At 34.3% G+C, this 20,302-nt stretch overlaps 1 protein-coding gene across 11 annotated transcripts in view; it reads left to right on the top strand.

The window, feature by feature from the left end:
* The window catches only part of ptbp2a (polypyrimidine tract binding protein 2a), a 33,081-nt gene extending 13,087 nt beyond the window's left edge, over nt 1-19,994 (top strand). For 4 of the 11 annotated variants that reach the window (XM_073940357.1, XM_073940358.1, XM_073940360.1 and 1 more), the window contains 9 exons: nt 1,176-1,298; nt 1,442-1,552; nt 1,681-1,885; nt 8,244-8,359; nt 10,903-10,936; nt 14,015-14,107; nt 16,329-16,545; nt 16,629-16,706; nt 17,860-19,994. In XM_073940357.1, the coding sequence (XP_073796458.1) occupies nt 1,176-1,298; nt 1,442-1,552; nt 1,681-1,885; nt 8,244-8,359; nt 10,903-10,936; nt 14,015-14,107; nt 16,329-16,545; nt 16,629-16,706; nt 17,860-17,989 (1,107 nt within the window). In that variant the 3' untranslated portion in view covers nt 17,990-19,994. Of the gene's footprint in view, nt 1-1,175; nt 1,299-1,407; nt 1,553-1,680; nt 1,886-8,243; nt 8,360-10,902; nt 10,937-14,014; nt 14,108-16,328; nt 16,546-16,628; nt 16,707-17,859 lie in introns of all 11 variants that reach the window. The other 7 variants (XM_073940362.1, XM_073940363.1, XM_073940361.1 and 4 more) reach the window with 3 other exon arrangements.
* The last annotated feature ends 308 nt before the right edge of the window (nt 19,995-20,302 follow it).

Raw genomic sequence — 20,302 nt, 5'->3', positions numbered from 1 at the left:
AAAGGTTTTTTTTTTGCCAGTCTAATTTATGGAAAATCGTAAATATATTTATATAATCACCTTGCAATTTTGAAATTATTTTTTGCTTTGAATAGGCTATTCAGTTCATAAGATCAGTTCAAACTTTCATGAAGTTTAAAAAAAAAATCAGTTGTTCACTGTAAAAAAAGAAAACATTTTAAAATATTTTTATTTATCGGCCTCTAAATCTTAAGAGTTTACAGTTATCGATATCGGCCTAAAAATCCATATGGGTGCATCCCATAGTATAGTAGTATGATATGTGTTTCTCAATATTTCATGATAATATCAATATCGAAAACATTTGTTAGGAGCTGTTTATACAGAATGTGTTTTTCCTCTCCAATGTGCTACTTATCTATTGTTTTTGGACAAAAGTAGTGGGAAGAGCTCAGAAGCGGGGCAATCATTGTGAGCTACTGATTACAGCAGAAAGTTGGCTTGACAACTGTTTCATTTAAAGTTATATCGTGACAGATGAGGCGCTCATTGTGCCTTTGTCCAGAATATTCTGACTTATATGATGTATCTTCATGTGTTTATCATAACATTGTTTTTCTATTTCTAACGGGTCCGTTAATGTCGTGATTACTTCATATTCATCATATTGCATTATATGGACTGCACTTTTTTTTTTTAAAACCCATTCCTAAGCAGCGCATCATGTTTTTAGAAGCAAAGGTGCATTCGGTGTGAATGAGCACCTATAGCTAACACAGTATGTTCAAAGTTTAGTGTGTCGAACATATGCTACAGTAACATCACAAGTGCATTCTGTGGTAAAATTTGGTTCATCCTTTTCACCGTCGATCAGAATACTGATGGTTTCTATATATGTTTTGTTTCTAAAGTATTAAATAAGTTTGAAACAAGTTATTTCAGATGGAACATTATAAATAACTTTTGCTATTGCATTTAATCGACAGTTTGATTGCTTTTTTCCAGCATCCATGATGAATAAAATTATTAGTTTCTTTAAAAAAAAATCTTTTGAACATTAATGTTTTTTGTTGTTTTTGGGTGCTTTACATTCCATTTAGTGAGTTTCTTCTTGCCTAAATGAACATTTTGTGGCCAGAATGAGCTGCTGTGAGGCCCAAACACTGTGTTTACTTGGTCTGCATGGTTAAATTATGTTCATGTCTGATTTCCAGTCAGGTGGGACTTCCACATCAGGGTCCAACTCTAGTGACGGTAGCGGTTCGGCCTCCAGTCCAGTGCTAAGGATAATCATAGATAACATGTTTTACCCTGTCACCCTGGATGTGCTGCAGCAGGTAGGGCACGTGTTCAGCCTCTTACTGACCGTTTATATTAATGACAATGTTGATGCCCTGTGTGTTAATCTTGTTTTTTTGTAATGTTTTTTTCCCCCTCTGTTGATAGCTCCCCCTCAATGCTCTGCTTTCTCTGTCAATAGATTTTCTCAAAGTTTGGCACCGTCATGAAAATCATCACATTCACCAAGAACAATCAGTTTCAAGCCCTGTTGCAGTACAACGATCCAGCTTGTGCGCAGCAAGCTAAAGTGGTGGGTTTGCTCTCAGCGGAAGCTCATGTGAAAGCACGTTTATAGTGCCCTGCGAAGACGACGCATTTTTTTTTCTCTCTGTCTCTCCTCCTTGCTCTTTTTTTCTATCTTTTTCTCTTTTGTTCTAGGCTCTAGATGGTCAGAACATTTACAACGCCTGCTGTACTCTTCGTATAGACTACTCAAAGCTTGTCAATCTGAATGTGAAATACAATAACGATAAGAGCAGGGATTATACCAGACCGGAGCTTCCAGCTGGAGATGGGCAGCCCGCTTTGGATGTTGCTGCTGCCTTGAGTAAAGACTCCAGTTCCCTGCTTGGGAAGATCCCTGGTAAGTCTGTTTTTATTTTTTATCAATATTATTTGCTGTTTTTTTTGGTGCCAGTGTCTTATTGTTCCTGTTTACTTTTTTATTAAAGGGATAGTTTACTCGGAATTGAATATTTCCTTAATATTTATATTTAATTTCAGATGACTTCAAACTTTTACGAATTTCTTTCTTCTGTTGAACCCAAAACTAAGTATTCTGAAGAATATTGAGGGGGGAAAAGCAGCCATTGACATTCATAGTAGAAACAAAAAATAACATGGAAGTCTGTTTTTTTTTCCTGCATTTTTCTGTGATTCTGATTTGCTTTGTGTTCAACAGAAGAAATAAACTAAAACAAGTGCAGGATGAGTAAATTCTGATAATTTTACATTTTGGGTGATAATGACCAATGGCATCCTTTTGATGGGTGTGCTGTATGACAGAAAGTTTCAGTCGATGTCATTCTCGCTTGAGGAAATGTCAAAGTAAAGCTGTACAGGTTGTTCACATATCATATGAGAAGAACTTCTCATGAAGCAGATGCTTTATACACAAATACTTGTGTATAAATGTTCAATACAAATTTTTCTATGAACATAATTTGATTATAACTGCAGATCAATGATTGTGCAAAATAGCCGACTGTAACGTCTGCAATTATATAAGATAAATAAATAAATGCAATATACATGAACACATACAGACCCTTAAAGTCTCCGATAAGTTACCGATACAGAAAAACTACAAACAGCATACATTTAGTCTTAATTTGGGTTCAAAAATAAGTCAGTGCAAACCTCTCATCTGTATCTTACATTTTCACCAGCACATGTAACCTCTTGTTAAAGAGTCATGCCGAGTTCATAATAGTCCAAAGGTGATGATAATAGTTAAACATGGCAGTTTGTTTGTTTAAAGTTGCTGAAAGAATCTTTTACTCCTTTGTTTTTTTCTGACCTTACCTTTTTTTTTTGCGCTTCACTTTCGCGTTTGTCCGTTTCTGAAAGGATTGGATTTCAGAGCGCTTCAATGATCACGCGCACATTATTATCATCAGCTCAAGAAGTTTGTTATTTCAAATATAGACGTGCAGCGAGCTCTCTGGAGAAAGTAAAACCGCTCGCACTTTTAGACGGCCTCGTAAAACAACAACAGGACATGGCAGGTTTTGTTGGCTTTGTGGCTGTTCATCAAAACACAACAAGGATTGTTTGAGCTCGGGTCGACCATGGCCCATTATTATATGTATTTATTATTACGGTGGGGCAACACGGTGGCTCATATTCTGGATAAGCTGATAGTTCATTCCGCTGTGGCGACCTCAGATTAATAAAAGGAATAAGCCGAAGAGAATTCGCTGTATTAAAAAAAGGTGCTTGAGGAATTGACAAAAAAAAAACATGAATTTGTGCATAATCAATATCGATATTCAAATTGACAAGCAAATATCACAGATATAATAGAAAGTTAGTACACCCACTTCAAAACACATCAGAGTGCTAACACTTTGTGTATGTGTTCATGAACCTAAATGAGAAAGTGACAAAAGTTAAAAAACAAAGTTTTGTTTTTCTGGCCATATAAAATGGGTCAAATTGACCCATAACACAATGCAAAGGTTACTAACAACATCAATTATTTAAATATAATTTTTTTTTTTTTTTTTTTTGGAATTTGGCCAATCAGATCTCAGTTAGATAAGGAAACATGTTCCTGTTTACAATTGGTGATTTAATTCATTTTTTCCACCTTTGACCATACAATCATCTTATTTTGTTGGTTGTTCATTCAAGTTGTCTTGAGAGCAGCCTTTTTCTTAGCTTGATGTGGCATCTTAAATATGGTGTGAGATGCTTAAATACAGTGAGTCTGGATTCAACAGCCAAAAGTGTTTATCCATTTCATACTCGAGTAAAAGAAAAGACAACTGCTTGTTTAATTCTAATCATCGCATGTCATCAAAACCATCATCCCGTTCACGATGAGATTGATTTTGAACGCCTCTGAATGGGGACAGTATTTCAATCAGCATCATTGATTTAATGGCGTCTGTCTGAATGCTGTGAAAATGAAAATAGAAAGCTGTGTTTATGAAAGACAGAATGTAATTGGAATGTGCTCTTAAGTACTGTAAAATGTCACGTAGGCCTGTGTCTCCGAGTGCCTTGACTGACCTTTTTCCCGAGATCTGCTCATAAGGCCTCTTAATTTAAAATGCAATTTGACATTTCCCCTGCCACGTAATCAAGCAGGTATTTTATTGATATTAGGCTTAAAATTATTAGGTTTTAAAACCCCACGTGGTTTTAACCTGGTCCCTCTCTCATCAGGATAAAGAACTAATATGTTTTATCTGTGTGTAATTCAGCTTTTATTGGCTGTCACAGCGAAAACTGACATGGGATATGACTGGGCCACTTAGTTGAAGGCTTCTTTGATTATAAATTCAGGTTTTCGACTTAAGTTAGTGTGAGTATCTGCACCGCTTTTTTGGTTGATTCAATCATCTTTTACATAATGCATTTAGGGTGCTTTCACATTTGGTTTGATGCCCGGTTAGTTTTTTTAAAAATCCAACCCTTGGTAGAAAAAACATCAAACTATTGTTAACTTAATACATGAGGTTATTTATTCAAGATACCATATTATACACTCAGGCAATGTCTGCACGACCACGGGTATTTTTACATTTCCTTTACTTTCGATTGAAAAAAGAAGGAAAAAAAATCTGTTCTCACGAAATTACAAAAACGCACTGTAATGCATGTTAAGGTCATGCTGAATCAATAGGCATTGATAAAAGCTGTTTATGCTGGGTTCACACCAAAAGCAGAATTAAAGATCTGTGCAATGGTTATAATAGTTTTGGATTTTTCATTAGTTTTAGTTTTCATTTCGTTTTGACTTTTTCTATCAAAATTGTTTTGCTTCTTAAATCTGATCTCTGTGTACTGTTCTAATAACTGAATAACTTGTATATATTGGTTTATTTCTAGTCAGGGGTATCAGGCATGTTAAAAAACAAGTTATTTGTGGATTAGGGGTTATTGGAGATGTGAATCATTTAAAATCATTCAGTTCGATTTAGTAAACTAGTTGAACCAGTTCATTTAGAAGATCCAATTAAAAAGAACGATTTGTTCGCGATCAGAATCACTTATACCCAAGTTTGTGCACAAATGTGTTAAATCAATACTTTTAAATGTCTGCTCGAGTCGTATTTAATGCTGTCACCGTGTTGCTGTCATGTCCACTCGTTGTTTTTGTCACGAGAGCAGCGAGGATGATTGGAGGAGGATCGACTAGATCTGGCGTCAGAATTACAGACTCTGGGGTGTCGTACGGTTCAAACACACCTGGCAGCATGAAGTAAATAGATTTACTTCTAAAAGTTTTACAGTAGGATTATGTATTATATACATTTATAAAGACGAAAACAATAGACGTTTTTGTTACAATTTTAGTTTGTTTTGTATATACAAAATACAGTTTCCGTTAGTTTTAGTGTTTTAAACTCTTTAAAACTCGTATTTCAATTAACGAAAATGTTCTAATCGTTCTTTTCATTAACTATAATAACCTTGTTATATGCAAGTAAATTGCAACATATCAATGCAAACATTTTTATTGTAGCGATATAAAAATGTGATGATTTTTTCACAAATGTGTGGAATTTGCCTCAATCACATCTTCTACGTTTAGTGAACCCAGCCTTGTTGGCCAATCGGAAAATGAGAAAACAGTTCTGCCTTCAGTCACCTGATACTGCGTTTTTGTCTACACAAGCAAGGGGGTTATAAATACCTGTGTTTGTGTGGACCTGGCCATACTCAAGTTCCTTAAAAATGTCAATATTGCAATAGCAAACAAACTGTTAAACATACTTTTGGAATGGTCTCTTTTTAAAATGTCATCAACAACAATTTTTATCTGGAAAGGCTTTAAAGAGCCCATATTATACATGAAATAGGGTCATATCCTGGTTGTAAGGGTCTCCAACAACAGTCTAATATGCATGCAAGGTCAAAAAACACTTTCATGGTCTTATAATCTGCATTTATTTTTAGCTAATTATCCCAGCGACTCCTGTATGAATCGTCCAGTGATTCATTTGTTCCCAAACCCCTCCTTAGCGCGGAGCTAATCTGCGCTGATTGGACCGATGACAGTCTGTCGTGATTGGTCGACTGCCTTCAGTCAGAGAGGGAAATGGCCAATAGCTAATCAGCAATTTAAAAAGTAATCACAGTTCATACACGCTCGATAGTGTAGGCGTGGAGTTTAGCTGCCACACTATGGCGAGTGGATAGTGCCACGGATAACCGAACGAAGGAGACAGTCGTGTACTCGCCATACCACACACACACAAAAACACACACACACCTCCGGATGACAACGCTCCCGCTTCCGCCCGCACCCGCCCGCACCCGCCAGGTTTTAGCCTGAGAACCCGCTCCGTTTTCTGCCCGCCGCGCCCGGTCCCGCTAGAGCGGAGAACACAACCAAAAATCACCCAGTATACAGTCCAGACAGCCAAGTATAAACACACACACACAGCACAAAGCTCGTTCGTTCGTTCGTTCGCTCTCTCTCTCTCTCTCTCTCTCTCTCTCTCTCTCTCTCTCTCTCTCTCTCTCTCTCTCTCTCTCTCTCTCTCTCGCTCTCTCTCATACGCGCGCGTGCGCACTAACACACACACAAGCACCACGCAGACTCTCTTTCTAATTCGCATAGCAATATCCGTGATATTGCTAGACAGCCCGCTCCCGTCCCAAATTAAACCCGTTACCGACCGCTCCCGCGATTTATTCGGAAATTTATTCCCGCGGCTGTCCCCGCGCCAGATTTCTGCGGCGCGGGAATAAATTTCCGAATAAATCGCGGGAGTAGAACTCTAGCACGGAGCTCCATAAACAAACAGCACGCGTCGCGTTTTTAACGTGACTTTGCACGCGATAAGATAATATATCCAGTTAACCTGATACAGTACACGCGGTTACAAGTAACAAATCACAACTAAATACATTTGCAAGCTAGAGTAAACGAGGCAACAACTTTAACCGCACGTACTTACACTTGAGAAATGGAAGAAACCCATCCTGACGTCCATCAGTTACTCTTTACTGATCCTTCCTTTAACAAACTCAGATGAAGTATTCTTTGTAGCATGTAGTTTCCAGAAGTTTCCAACTGCTTGGCTATAATGCTGATGTTTCATCTTTGGGTAGAGACTCAATATAATGTCCATCTGCAGTGTTACTTCAATCGACCGGCATGTTTGTGTGCGTGTGTTTGTGGGTGTGCGTGTGTTTGTGGGTGTGTGTGTGTGTCTGGGTTTCTGCGTCAGAGGGCGGGGCCTCAGGTTTGAAATCTCCCGGGTTTGCGCGTGCACGTGAATAACTTGGTTTCGTTCGTACGTCATGGCGAAACACCTAATGAGTCGGTATCAAGGCGACTCGTTCGAAGCACTATGAGTCGACTCTTTTATAGATGAATCAACCGTTTTAAACACTGTATTCTTACAGATTTAAGCCTTAGCTGGATACTTCACTTCACTTAGAGCTGTGTTACACACTACATGGAGGGGAATTTTCAAAAACCCATAATATGGGCTCTTTAAAGGACATATTCAAAGTAACGACAGTGCAAGAGTAAACATAAATCAGCCGGATGGTGCTGCTTGGGTGCCTCAGGTTTGAAATTTAGAAATTTGAAGTTTCATTTTTAAAGGGCCAACGCTGAGCAGCAAACGCATCTAATTATCATGAACGCAATACAAGTAACCTATGGAATTATTTTGGTTTTCTAAGTAGCGAGTGAAGTAACATATTGCTTAAATTTAGTAAAAAGTTTTGGGGTAAAACATTTTTTTAAAAAATGTAATGCTTTTAAAAACAAATTCCTGAATTAAAATGAACTTAGTCAAAAAAAACCTTTAAGTTCTCAAAGGTAATGTAACGCATTACCTTCCATAAAATGTAACTAAGTAGCACAATGCTTAATGCATTACTTTCAAAAGTAACTTTCCCCAACACTAGTCATGAATGTAAAGTAACATTTCAAATGAACAAGTAGTCATTTTCTGTTTAAGTAGAGGAGAAATAGATCTCTGCTTGCTGCTTGTCACTTATGCGTGTCAAAAAAGTGAATGAAGAAATGTGTAAATCTAGCTAATAGGAAATTATTCACAAAAACAAGCCTACCCCTACTTAATATTTTGTTTCAGTTGGAAGTACATCAACACACTAATCACTCAAGCTTTTAAAATGAGTTTATTGACTAGTTCTTAAGTTTATCCACGCAGTTTATCAAATTTTGCATATCTGTACATGCTTTTAATGTAATGTCTGGATTGGAATTGTTGTTGTGTGTGATTCAGGTGCTCTGAGCCCGTTGAGTGCGGCTGCTGCTGCCGCTGCGGCTGCTGGAAGAGTGGCTCTGTCCGGGCACTCTAGCTCTGGTGGTGTGCTGCTCGTTAGCAATCTAAACGAAGAGGTCAGTGTACTTTCACATCTCAACCACTCCCCTGCATTTACCATTTTCTGTTTGTCATGCCATGTTATTTTTTTAAGACTTTTCTCATGACTTACATTTTAAATACAACTAAAACAAATTATTGTGTCATGATAATCATATTAGTTTTTTTATTTAAATAATAATTTTATAACTCTTATGTTACAAATATAAATATGTAATTGCCATCATATGGAAAATACAAGTTTCTATCTTGACTTTTGTTTCAATAAATATGGGACATGCAAAAAAAATGGAAAATTACAGCCCAAAACAAAGTCTTAGTTTTCCTTAACATAGCCTTAATGGAACATTTTGCCCAAAAATGAAAATGTACTCACAATTTGCTCTCTGTTAGTTGGTTTCAAACCCGTTATAAGTTTATTTGGTCTGTTAAACACAAAAGAAAATATTTTGAAAAAAGAAACCTGTAACCATTGACTTTCATAGTAGGAAAAAAAATACCATGGAAGTCAATGGTTACAGGTTTTCAATATTTTTATGAGTTAAGTTAAACTGAAAAAAAAAGAAACTCCAATAGGTGTGACAAATGATTGGTCAGTAAATTAAGTAACTGTCACATATAATAGATCTTACAAATATGTTAAATGTGACTCTTTGAGCTCTTTAGGTCTTTGAGATCTTGTTTATTATAATAACAAAACAAAAGTATAATTCTTTTCAGTTAAATAAATATTTTAAACAAAATTAAAGGGATAGTTCACCCAAAACTAAAAGTCATCCTTTACAGAATGAATGAATGAATGAATGAATGAATTTATTTATTTATTTATTTATTTATTTATTTATTTATTTATTTAACAGGGACATGCACAAAATTACATTAACCTCAAAAAGGAAAGATTCATTGTGCCAGGTTATAGCAGGATTGCTATTTTCCACCTGCAGTCCCTAGACAGGTACAAATTTAAACAATAATAATCAATTAATTAAAAAGTCAGTTTAAAACATACAAGCATCATCACATACAAACTAAAACACTGACAAATCAAAAACATCTCACTCAGTGTGTACACATTTAATTAGACAAATACCACCTCCCTGTCAGGTGTGAAAATGTACATGTGACTATTTCTGTTGGGAGAGAATACTACAAATTTGTGGATTTAAAAATAAAAGAAGATTGACCAAAAGAGGTCCCGTGACTAGGGACAATACGTTACTTCCTTACCAAAGAACATGTCATTCGTGATGTTTTCTTTAATCTGAAATTAGTCTTTTATTTATTTTTTTAATTGAATAACTTTCTAAACAAAACAAATATTGTAGTATTTTATAGTGTTATCAAAACTTAAGACACTGTTTTTTAAGATATTACAGCGATGGTACAACCGAGGCTTTTTATCATGAATTTTAAGTGCTCTCTTACATAATGACTCTCTCTTTACTTGTTCCAAACCAGTTTGTCTTTCTTCACTTTAATGCGAATTAACGTATTTAAAAGAACGCCGAAAACCGGTAACCACTGACTTTCATAGTTTGTTTTTCTTTACTATAGAAGTCAATGGTTACTGGTTTTCTGCTTTGTTCTTATAATGTGTTCAACAAAATTATTGCAATTCACAAAAGGTTTAAACCACTTGAGGGTGAATAAATAGTGAGTCAATTTTCATTTTTGTGTCGCTTTAAGTTCATTCATCTAAATTTCTTAGTGGTATTTGTTAATGATATTCATTATATGGTATGACAAACATTACTTCCATAGTCTCATTCTCAATTTCTTTCTCTCTCTTTGTGAGAACTAATGAACTATATGTAACATTTCCCTTCTTCTCATCCGATTAACAAATTTTGAGTGTTCTTTAAACGTTAGTCCTCATGTATTGCTCTGGGAGTCAGCGTGACTTTGTCTGTTCACACCATAACTTTAAGGTGGTTTTCATGTCCACACAAGCATGGCGATCACAAAGACACGAGTAAAACTCTGTGGACCGAATGCTTGAAACTACAATGCTTTCGCCTTTTTCTTGATCTCCTGCATGCACTACTCTCTTATTCAGATCATTGTTGTCATTTATCAGATGCTCCTTTTTCTTTTGATATGAATGTATCCTTACCCTGGTACCTGGGTAACTACATTTGGCACAATTATTTGCTCGTATAATGTAGAAATACATAAAGCAGCCATTCTCCTGCATTTCCTGTGTACTGACCTGTTTTATATATTTTTTGTTCCCCCTTTTTGCTTATACTCCATTTGCTTCTCCATTTTTGATTTTGTCCCACTCTGTCTCTCTTTATAATTTTTTTTTACCCTCATTTATATGGTTTTGTTGTTTCTCACCACACTTTTATCACACCTCGCTGTTCATGCTCTTGTTTTTTATTTTTGTTCTTATTTTTTTGCTTGACCAAAACTTCGGACCCCCAATTAACCGCCCCGAACCATGATCCATGACCACTTCACCATTCTGCGGGAAACCACCCTCCGTTATGGATGATCTGTTCATCTCTGCTCTTCCTCGACTCTTCTCTCTGTCCGCTTGCTCCTCTCTCCTCTAAAGATGGTTACGCCCCACAGTCTGTTTACCCTCTTCGGTATGTTCTCGTTAGCTCTACCTTTTTTTCATTTGGTTTCTCTTATTGTTCTCTTTATTATTATTATTATTATTCATGTACTTTTGGTTTCTTTATCCAAAGTCAGCATGAAATGGACATTTCAGATATTGGCCAGTAGATTTACTTAATGTCCATTGAAAATAATTGACTACTTGTGTGTCTCTGATTTAAATTTTTGTTAACGTTTTTGCTTGTAAACTTCTAGAGTCGCATGTACTCGACTGCTAATTCATTTAAACGACATAGTTCACCCCTAAAAATTGACAATTACCTCATTATTTACTTTTTCTCATGTGGTTATAAATCATAAGAGTTTCTTCTTTTAAATACAAAAGAAGATATTTTGAAGAATGTAGGTTGCACACATTGACTTGTAATATGACAACAATTAATATGGAAGTTAATGAGTGCCAGCATTTTTCAAAATATCTTCTTTTGTGTTTAACAGAAGAAATAAAAACTCAAATAGGTTTTGAAGCAGACCATAGTGAGTACATTTATATTTTTGGGTGAACTATCCCTTTAACCAGTTTTATTGGAGATATTCACATGTATAATTTTTTTACTCTATTAGTTAATGTTTTGGTCACACTTTATTTTGTTAAATTTAAGTTACATTGCATCTACATGCCAACTAATTCTCATTAGATTATAAGTAGGCTGTTAGGTTGGGGTTAGGGTTAGAATAAGTTGACATGTACTTACAAAGTTTCTTATAGTCAGTTAAATGTCTGTTGATGGAGCATATTATCAGATATTAAGCAGACAGTCTACTCATATTAAAATGGACCATCAAAAAAGTGTTACCAATCTTTTATTTGGCAAAAAAGACAAATCAATTTAAACATGATAGAATATAATGCTATAAACACATCTTATTGTCTTATATATTGTCTTATTAATTTATATGCATAGACCAATCAGTATTGATTTAGGGCAATATACATCATTTGTGACATTTCTGTATGGGTAAGCTTTTTTATTAAAGCTCTAGGGTCTCATTTATTAATGTGGCTATGCACAAAAGGGGGTTGGGCATTAGCATGGGCCAGTATAAGATTCTGACGGTATGATAACCTTAGATAAAAATATCACAGTTTCACGATATCATGGTATTGTGATTACTGCTCTAAAAATATTATTTTTAAATGTCTGGGTAAAAAACAACACATTTTGTCACACTTTGAAAACAATATATTTTATTTTTTGAAAGATGTAAAAGTATTTTGGAGCAGTGAACATGTCAGGCCAAATGATGAAAATTAATCATTGAATTCTGCTGTCTTTATTAGTTTCAAAAACACAGATTTCTTTACTTTTTAAATTGCCATCTTTGGATATCTTATCTGCTGGAGATACTGTTGTCCTAAAAAAAGTAACAAAAAAAACTTGCACATACCCTGGGAATGGCGGTCTTAAAATCTTCACTTTTCCAAACTGTGGTACACCTTTAAACGGTTATCGTCCCATGCCTAGTTGGAAATAGAGCTGCATGATATTGGAAAAAACTGACATTGCTACATTTTGTTTTTCTATGAAATGACTATAGTTTCACAAAATTACTATTTGGAAAGAATTCCGAATTTTATAACAATGGTTATGATTTGTAGGGGAGTGCATCTGCATATAATATACTAAATAATTAAATGAAAGCACTGATGAAAACAACAGAACAAAAAGAAAAAAAAAATAGACAACGATTTAAAGTATTTGAAGCAGTTGAACAGTATTGCAGTACAGAAATTCAGTATGTAAAATAACACTGCATGTAGTCTTTATTGTATCAAATAATTAAACATAATATTCGTTAAAGTGGCGTACTTTACAACTTCCTGTGCCCAGATGGTTTAAATTAACTTAAAATCCTACTGTCACAGGCCTTAAAAACACATCCAAAAGTCTTTAATCTAATAATATGAGTGAAAAATTATCATGTTTTGAACTGCATTTTTCTGGTAAATTATTATCCCAACTTGAAATTGCGATATCGATGATTAAACTATTTATTGGACATTGGAGTAGATGGTGTGCGAATGCCGCTTCCCATTCAAACTTGATGGTATAATGTGAGCACATGTACATAAACTGTTAAATAAACCTAAAATCAAACAGAAAGTGCTCAGGGGTAGCTTAATTAATGTGTCGGTGCTCTTTGAGTAAGGGATTCATCTGATTAAACAGCAAAAGTAAGTACAAAGCACTTGAAAAATAAGTAAAAAATATTAACAAGCCTTTATAAGGGAACCACTCTGATAAAGGCAAGTGTTTGCCGAAGTGCGTATGCACTGTTTTAAAGAATAGCCATGTCAATAAAGGCTTTTTAATATTTTTTACATATTTTTCGAGTGCCTTGGACTTACTTTTAAACATATTTAATGTACATGTTGTTGTGTAATGTAAAAATATGTCATATGAGGCATAATCTCCAATAAAAAAAAACTACAATTAAATTTTGTCAATTGTTCACTTTTAGAAAGGTTTCTATAGTTAAATAATTTAGACCCCTGGTTGTTTGGCAAAAAAAGTATAATTTTTTGTTAAAAAAATATCAATCAAAACCATTTATTAGTTTAATCTGTCGAATTAATATTAATGAAAAATAAGCAAATAGCTTTTTAGCATTTTTAAATGGATAAAGTACATCTGTAGTAATTATAATTCTTAATATTTCTTCTTTTGTAATGAAGGTAAATCAATTTTGGATGCCATTTCATGTTGACTTTCAGCCATTGTCATTAACTGGCTTTAAGAGTAAAAGTATTTTGCTTTTCGTTCTGCCTTTTGAGCTATTTGTTCGAATGCATGTTTGTCTTTGGTTCAGTTTGCACAGTCTTAGCTTCCATCTTAGCTTTTAATTTCTCTTGCATTTGAGGGTGTGTGTGTGTGTGTATATATATCTATACATATCTGAGTCTTCTGTCAGGTTGTGATTAGTTTTCTCCATCTCGATAGACATTCTGTGAGTCTATCAGTCCATCTTTCCACTCTCTGAGTCTCACTCCTCACTCTTTCCTCCGTCTCTGGCTTTCTCTCCGGCTGCTGCTGCTCTGTTCACAGGAGTTTATGGAGACGTGCAGCGCGTGAAGATCCTTTTTAATAAGAAAGACAGCGCACTGATACAGATGGCCGATATGAACCAGGCTCAGCTTGGTAAGAAGCATACCGAAACATTCTTAACAGTTATTGTCACGGCAACTTTACATGCCAGTCAAGCTCAATTTGCAGTCGCATTCAGACTTTAAAGACGTTGTGAAATCGCAGAAGATTCATTCAGTATCGATGTCCTTGGTTTCATTGTACTCAATTTAATTGCAAATAAAAATGTGTTCATTAAAACTGAACAGCTTTGCTTCATAAAAAAACAGCTCTCATGGCACCCACATTATTTCCTGATGAAAATTTAAGAAGTTTGCAGGTTGTGAATGCCTTCTGAATATGTAGTAGAGATAGAAAAGACAAAAAACTAAGGATACGATACTGAGTATTTGCATTTATGGGGTCGATAACTAATATACAGGACTAATATTTATGTTTATGTAATTTTTATTATTATTATTAATATTATTATCACATTAGCTGCCACTACTTCCTTCCTTCTTCTTATCAACATTATTATTGTTGTTATTATTATTGCTTGACTTACCACATATCACATAAGCTATGTTTCCATCCATCTTTTTTATTTAAATTTTGGATATGTGCATAAACAACGAATGATGGAAACGCCAAGATGTGCATCAATTTTGAAAATAGCTGAATAGGATAAACTTTTTATTTGATAAGAAAAATGTGCATGAACTGCGATGAAAACACTTTTACTGAACAAATTCCAGCATGCGCATTAAAAAAGTCATGCAATTTTCTTATAAGATCAGGTGATGATAAAAATGTGTGCGATTGGACAAACCAGCAGGCTGAGCATACTGTAAAACATCTGAAATGTTGTTTTGGTCAATCTAAAACGCCTTAACCATTTCAGTGTTAGTGTTATATTAATAATAACCTCCAGAATTGTTTAGAGCGTCTGTGCTCTGCATCTCATGGCTTCAAACTGTCACGCACTTGTTGCATGTCGGCATTGTTTAGGTGCAAATAATTTATTAAATAAGGAAATGATTTGAGCAACTTCTCTTATCGTAGCAAATTCCATTTTTATTGTTGATATTTGGTGCCAGTTAATCAGGAAGTGATGATTTTGTTTGTCTTTGCCTGGATGGAAACGCTGCTTTATTCGCACATCTTTTATGCGATATTCCTGTTCCAGCACATAAATTCAATTCACATCTTTGGATGGAAACATAGCAATTGACATGTGCTCATCTTTTTAGTATATTTTTTATAACTATTATCAATATTTTTATGGTATTATTCCTCTCTTTCTTTGTTTTTTTATTGTATATGCGTATCTGATTGTTACCTATTATAGTTCATGTTAATCTTTAAGCAGATTTTTTTTTTTTTTTTTTGCATAATCATTTTTATTTTTTATTTTCCATTTTTTAATACATTTATGATTGCAAAATTAAACTGAGCACACTGGATTATTTATCACTTTTGTCAAATGTGAAGACCTTTATAGAATCAAAGTAATATTCAAATTTTACTCAAATCCATAGCTAATAAATCCAGAATCAAAGGATTTTCTTAGTTTCTCTTTTTCTTCTGTAGCTGTATGCATGTTAATACTTTGTGTTATTAAAAAATCTCCACAATTTAAATGTTTGGGGCCAGAATTAATTTTTTTTTTTTAGCAATTACTATTTTTCAAAAACATTATTTAATATATTAATTTAATAATAATTTTCAAAAAGTATTAAAAGTGTTTACTTTGTAAATTGTTTTCTGTTAAATAAATTAAATCCTAAAAATAATCCTAAAAAAGGAAATACTTGTTTTTATCATTGGTAATAGAATGCAATATTTTTGAGCACTAAATCAGCCTAATAATGATTTTTGAAAGATGAAACCTGGAGTAATGATGCAGAAAATGCAGCGTTCTCAAATTAATTTCAGAGTAAAAGTGTTATATTTTAAGTTCTGTTTTTAACAACTTTATAATTAAATAAATACACTTTTGGATTGTATAATAGTCTGAATGTCAATTTCGGTTAATCGCCCAGTTCTAGCTGGACATAGAGTAGCTTCTCCCCTTTTTAAAAGCAGTCAAAAGCGTTTTGTTTTATCACAGCTCTGCCAGCGTTACATGTTTATATCAGTGTTATTTCTTCAGAACACAAATTTAGTCACTGATTTGTACTACACTAGCTTATGGATATTCTTAAAGACTAAAATACTGATGCTAACATCTAAAAAAACATTGCATTTCATCAAATCTTTCTTGTTTTTCTTCTACGATGTGGCTGTACCTCAGCGATGAGCCATCTAAACGGTCAGAAGATGTTTTCAAAGATCATCAGAGTCACAATGTCCAAGCACCAGACCGTTCAGCTGCCGAGAGACGGTTTAGATGACCAGGGTCTCACCAAAGACTTCACCAACTCGCCGCTACATCGCTTCAAAAAGCCTGGCTCCAAGAACTTCCAGAACATCTTCCCTCCTTCTGCCACGCTGCATCTGTCAAACATCCCGTGAGTAAAAGCTGCATTCGCCATTTGTCAGTCTGTGTGTCAGTCGTCGGTGAGCCGCCTCATTTTTCTGTCATGTTTTGAAGGCAAGACGTTACTGAAGAAGACCTCAGAGTCCTGTTCTCCAACTCCGGCGGCACTGTGAAAGCTTTCAAGTTTTTCCAGTAAGTCTGTCGCCGTTTAACGCTTCATCAAAACGATGCTTCTGCTTTCATTTGTGCGACCGGTCCTTTTCTCTGCAGAGATCATGTAATGGCTTAGAGTTTTTATGCTGAACAAGAACCTCTGATATGAAAAAAGCAAGTGTTAGAACAAGCATTGAAAAGACTTATTTACCTTTAGATGATTTTTCCTGCTCAGAATTTTCCCCAAGTAATCCCATCATGTAACTGGCAATAATGCAATAATTATTGAATAGTAAATGTAAAATGCATATAAAAATATATATTAAATAAATGTAACTTACAATGTTTTAAGTCATGGCTATGCCCACACGAAATCTGCGCATACAGAAATCCACAGATTTTTAGCCCATTATTTAGTCTATGTATTTATTTGTGTAAGTGTGTGTAAATTTATATTTATTCAGTTTTCAAATTAATTTCACTGATATCGTTATGATATAATAAAAGTAATATTAAAATTTTCATATGATTTAATTACAATACAGTTTGTAAAGTAATATTTTCTGTCTTTTAGTAGATATATGATATAAAAACCTGACTTTGTTTACCAAACTAGTGGATCTAATTGGATTTGCATTGTAAACATTAAATTTAAGTTAAAAATGTATTATTATTTTCTTATATTAAGTTTTAGTTATGATACTCCTAAAATAATTACGCATAAAAGGCAGATTTTTTTTTAACAAAATTTCTCTTTAGAAATAGTACAAAAATGTCAACCGATTCTGTCTGTCATGGCTTTACTGAAAGAATCTTTCTTATATTATTAAAAACAGGGTTCTCACAGTTAAAAGAACTTGGATTTCAGACATTTGGATTAGGCCTGTGGACCATTCCTCGTACATAGTTTACTTAATTAGCTGGATTTGGTTATTGAAAATTTGACACAATACAGGATTGTTTCGTTCTTCAGATTCTGACATGTGGCACAATTATATATTGTGAATAATATTAACCTTAATTATTTTATGAAAAAAAAAAGCTTTTATTCCAGCCAAACTAAAAAAATGAGACATTCTCAGAAGAAAAATGTATAGAAGAAAAATTCCACATTTTAACACCTCATCAAAAGAAGCCCCCCCCCCCCCCCCCCCCCCCCTCTTTCATGCGTGACCATTTCTTTTCTCTGCAGAGATCATAAAATGGCCCTGATTCAGATGTCGACCATCGAAGAAGCCATTCAATGCCTGATCGACCTCCACAATTACAACATGGGTAATAACCACCACCTGAAGGTCTCCTTTTCCAAATCCACCATCTGAAACGTAACCCGAGAGGTCTCGATCTCAACCTTTTTTTCTATCGTCGCCTGTTGACTGTTTCAATACACTGGGGACCATGCGTTTCTTTTTCCAAGATTCATTCCTAAAGAAGATGTCTAAAGAAAGAAATATTGTGACTGATTTTCCAAGGACCTTTTTTTTTTTTAACACCGTTTCCCTATCGTGGGCACTCTGATGTGCTAGAAAGCTGTTGTGGTGTAAAGTCCTGATCCCCTTATAATAAAAAAAGCAGAAAAGAATGTGCCTTACAAAACTTTTCAGAATTATTGTTTTTCTCAAACCCATGCTTTTGTTTGAGGGTAATATTACACTAAGTGTCATGTTTTTATTTTCTTCTCCTCGTGTTGAGTCTGTATAGTGTATAAAATCCATCAATCTTTTTATCGCGTCTTTCGTTTGTTTTATTCTTAATGCCCATGCCGTTTTCATTGAAGAATTGTAAATAAATGCGACTCTCCAGTGGTCGTTATGGACCCATTTTTAACCCACCAATCTAGCCAAAACTCTTGTAATTTGGAGAAGAAGCCCGTTGTAATTGCTCATTTTCTTTCCTCCAGTTTTCTTTTATATACCTGTTGTTGTCTTTATCCTAAGTGGAAGGTAATTGTGACATGCTTTTCTCTGACGCTGGTGCATCATTATTCTTGGGTTGGAAATCACTTCGTGTGAATTGGAAAGACAACTACAGTACAAGGGACCAAAGTTTGTGCCTATAGTCTTAATTTACTCCCATATAGTAAGCGTTTTAAAGGGATATTTCACACTGAAATGGAAATTTGCAGTTTGTTTAGTTACCTCCAGATCATCTGAGATGTTGGTGGCCTCTTTCTTTTGAGAAATATTGAAGATTTTTACCTGAAAGTGAGGACGTTGGTGATTTCATAAAATGTAAGTCAGTGGCTTGATGACTTTTAGAGTAAAAAAAAAAAAAAGTGTGTATGTATGTATGTGTGTAAATATATATATATATATATATATATATATATATATATATATATACAGGCAAAATAAAATGACTCCTGATTAGAGCTGAGCGATATGGCAAAAATGTCAATAAAAAAAATCTCTAATTATTTTCCATATGGAATGCCAACGATATATATTTCGATATACGTTGTTATTGCTTCCAAATTTAAAATTGTAACCCAACAATGACTAAAGCCACAAAAAATAGAAGGTCCAATAAATCACGCAACATTTTTAGCTGATTAATTTGTCGGTGGCCAAAAATTCAGTACATCTCTAATATCAACACACTTTTAGATTCCCATTGTTGGACATTTCTGCTGTGTGATCCTGGATCAATATAGAGTAAAACAAGTCCAGAGTTTATCATGTTATTGAAGTAAATTTTTAGCGTGATTCAATATAATATCGTCTATCGGCCCAGCCCTACTACCGACGACACATGAATCACCAACCACATGTCTGCTGTGATTGACTCTTAGATCAATAAAGAGTAAAAAAAAAAGTCCAGAGCTTATTGTTATTGATGTAAATTTTCATCACAATTTGATATATCGTTTATCGACCCAGCCTTACTACCGATGATACATTCATCAACTTGCATCATTTTATGAATCACTAAGGACCACGGTTTCTAGTGCAAATCTTTCATGTTATGCTGAAAACAAATGTTACCTACATGTTGGATACCTTGAGGAAGAGTAAACAGCAAATTTTTATAATTTTTTTTTGACTGAACTGCTTCATTTTTTTAGAAGAGACGACACGGGCAGGTTTTGGAGAGAATACATGATGTTAATTGTAAAGTCCACATTTTCTTTTCTTAGAGGGGCAAGTCTTATGTTTTGTTTTATGTCTGTAGGACTGTATGATCCAAATTTGGATGTGGCACAATTAAAAGATTTTTTTTTTTTTAACAAAAGCTGGAAGCCTTGACTTTGGATATGTGTTTTGATTTCTTCCTCTTTCTGTTTAATTTTCTGTGGCATGATTAATAAACACTTGTGTAGTTCTGCATTCTCTCTTTCTGCCGCTCTTCTTCCCCTCACTCTTATTCTTTCACTTTGTTTTGAGAGTTCTGACATCTTGTAATTCAGGGTGGGAATATATATATATATATATATATATATATATATATATATATATATATATATATATATATATATATATATATATATATATTTTTTTTTTTTTTTTTTTTTTTTTTTAATGGTTTTGGCAACTTTTTTCCTGTAAATTCTTTTTTTTTTTTTTTTTTTGTGTTGGATATGAAATATATACACCGTAAAACCCAAAATGTTAAGGTAACTCAAACCATTTGAGAAA

This window comes from Danio rerio, chromosome 24 (genome assembly GCF_049306965.1).
Source record: "Danio rerio strain Tuebingen ecotype United States chromosome 24, GRCz12tu, whole genome shotgun sequence".
Lineage (NCBI taxonomy): Eukaryota > Metazoa > Chordata > Actinopteri > Cypriniformes > Danionidae > Danio > Danio rerio.
The sequence above is the reverse complement of the archived record's forward strand: the minus strand, read 5'-3'. Positions and strand labels throughout refer to the sequence as shown.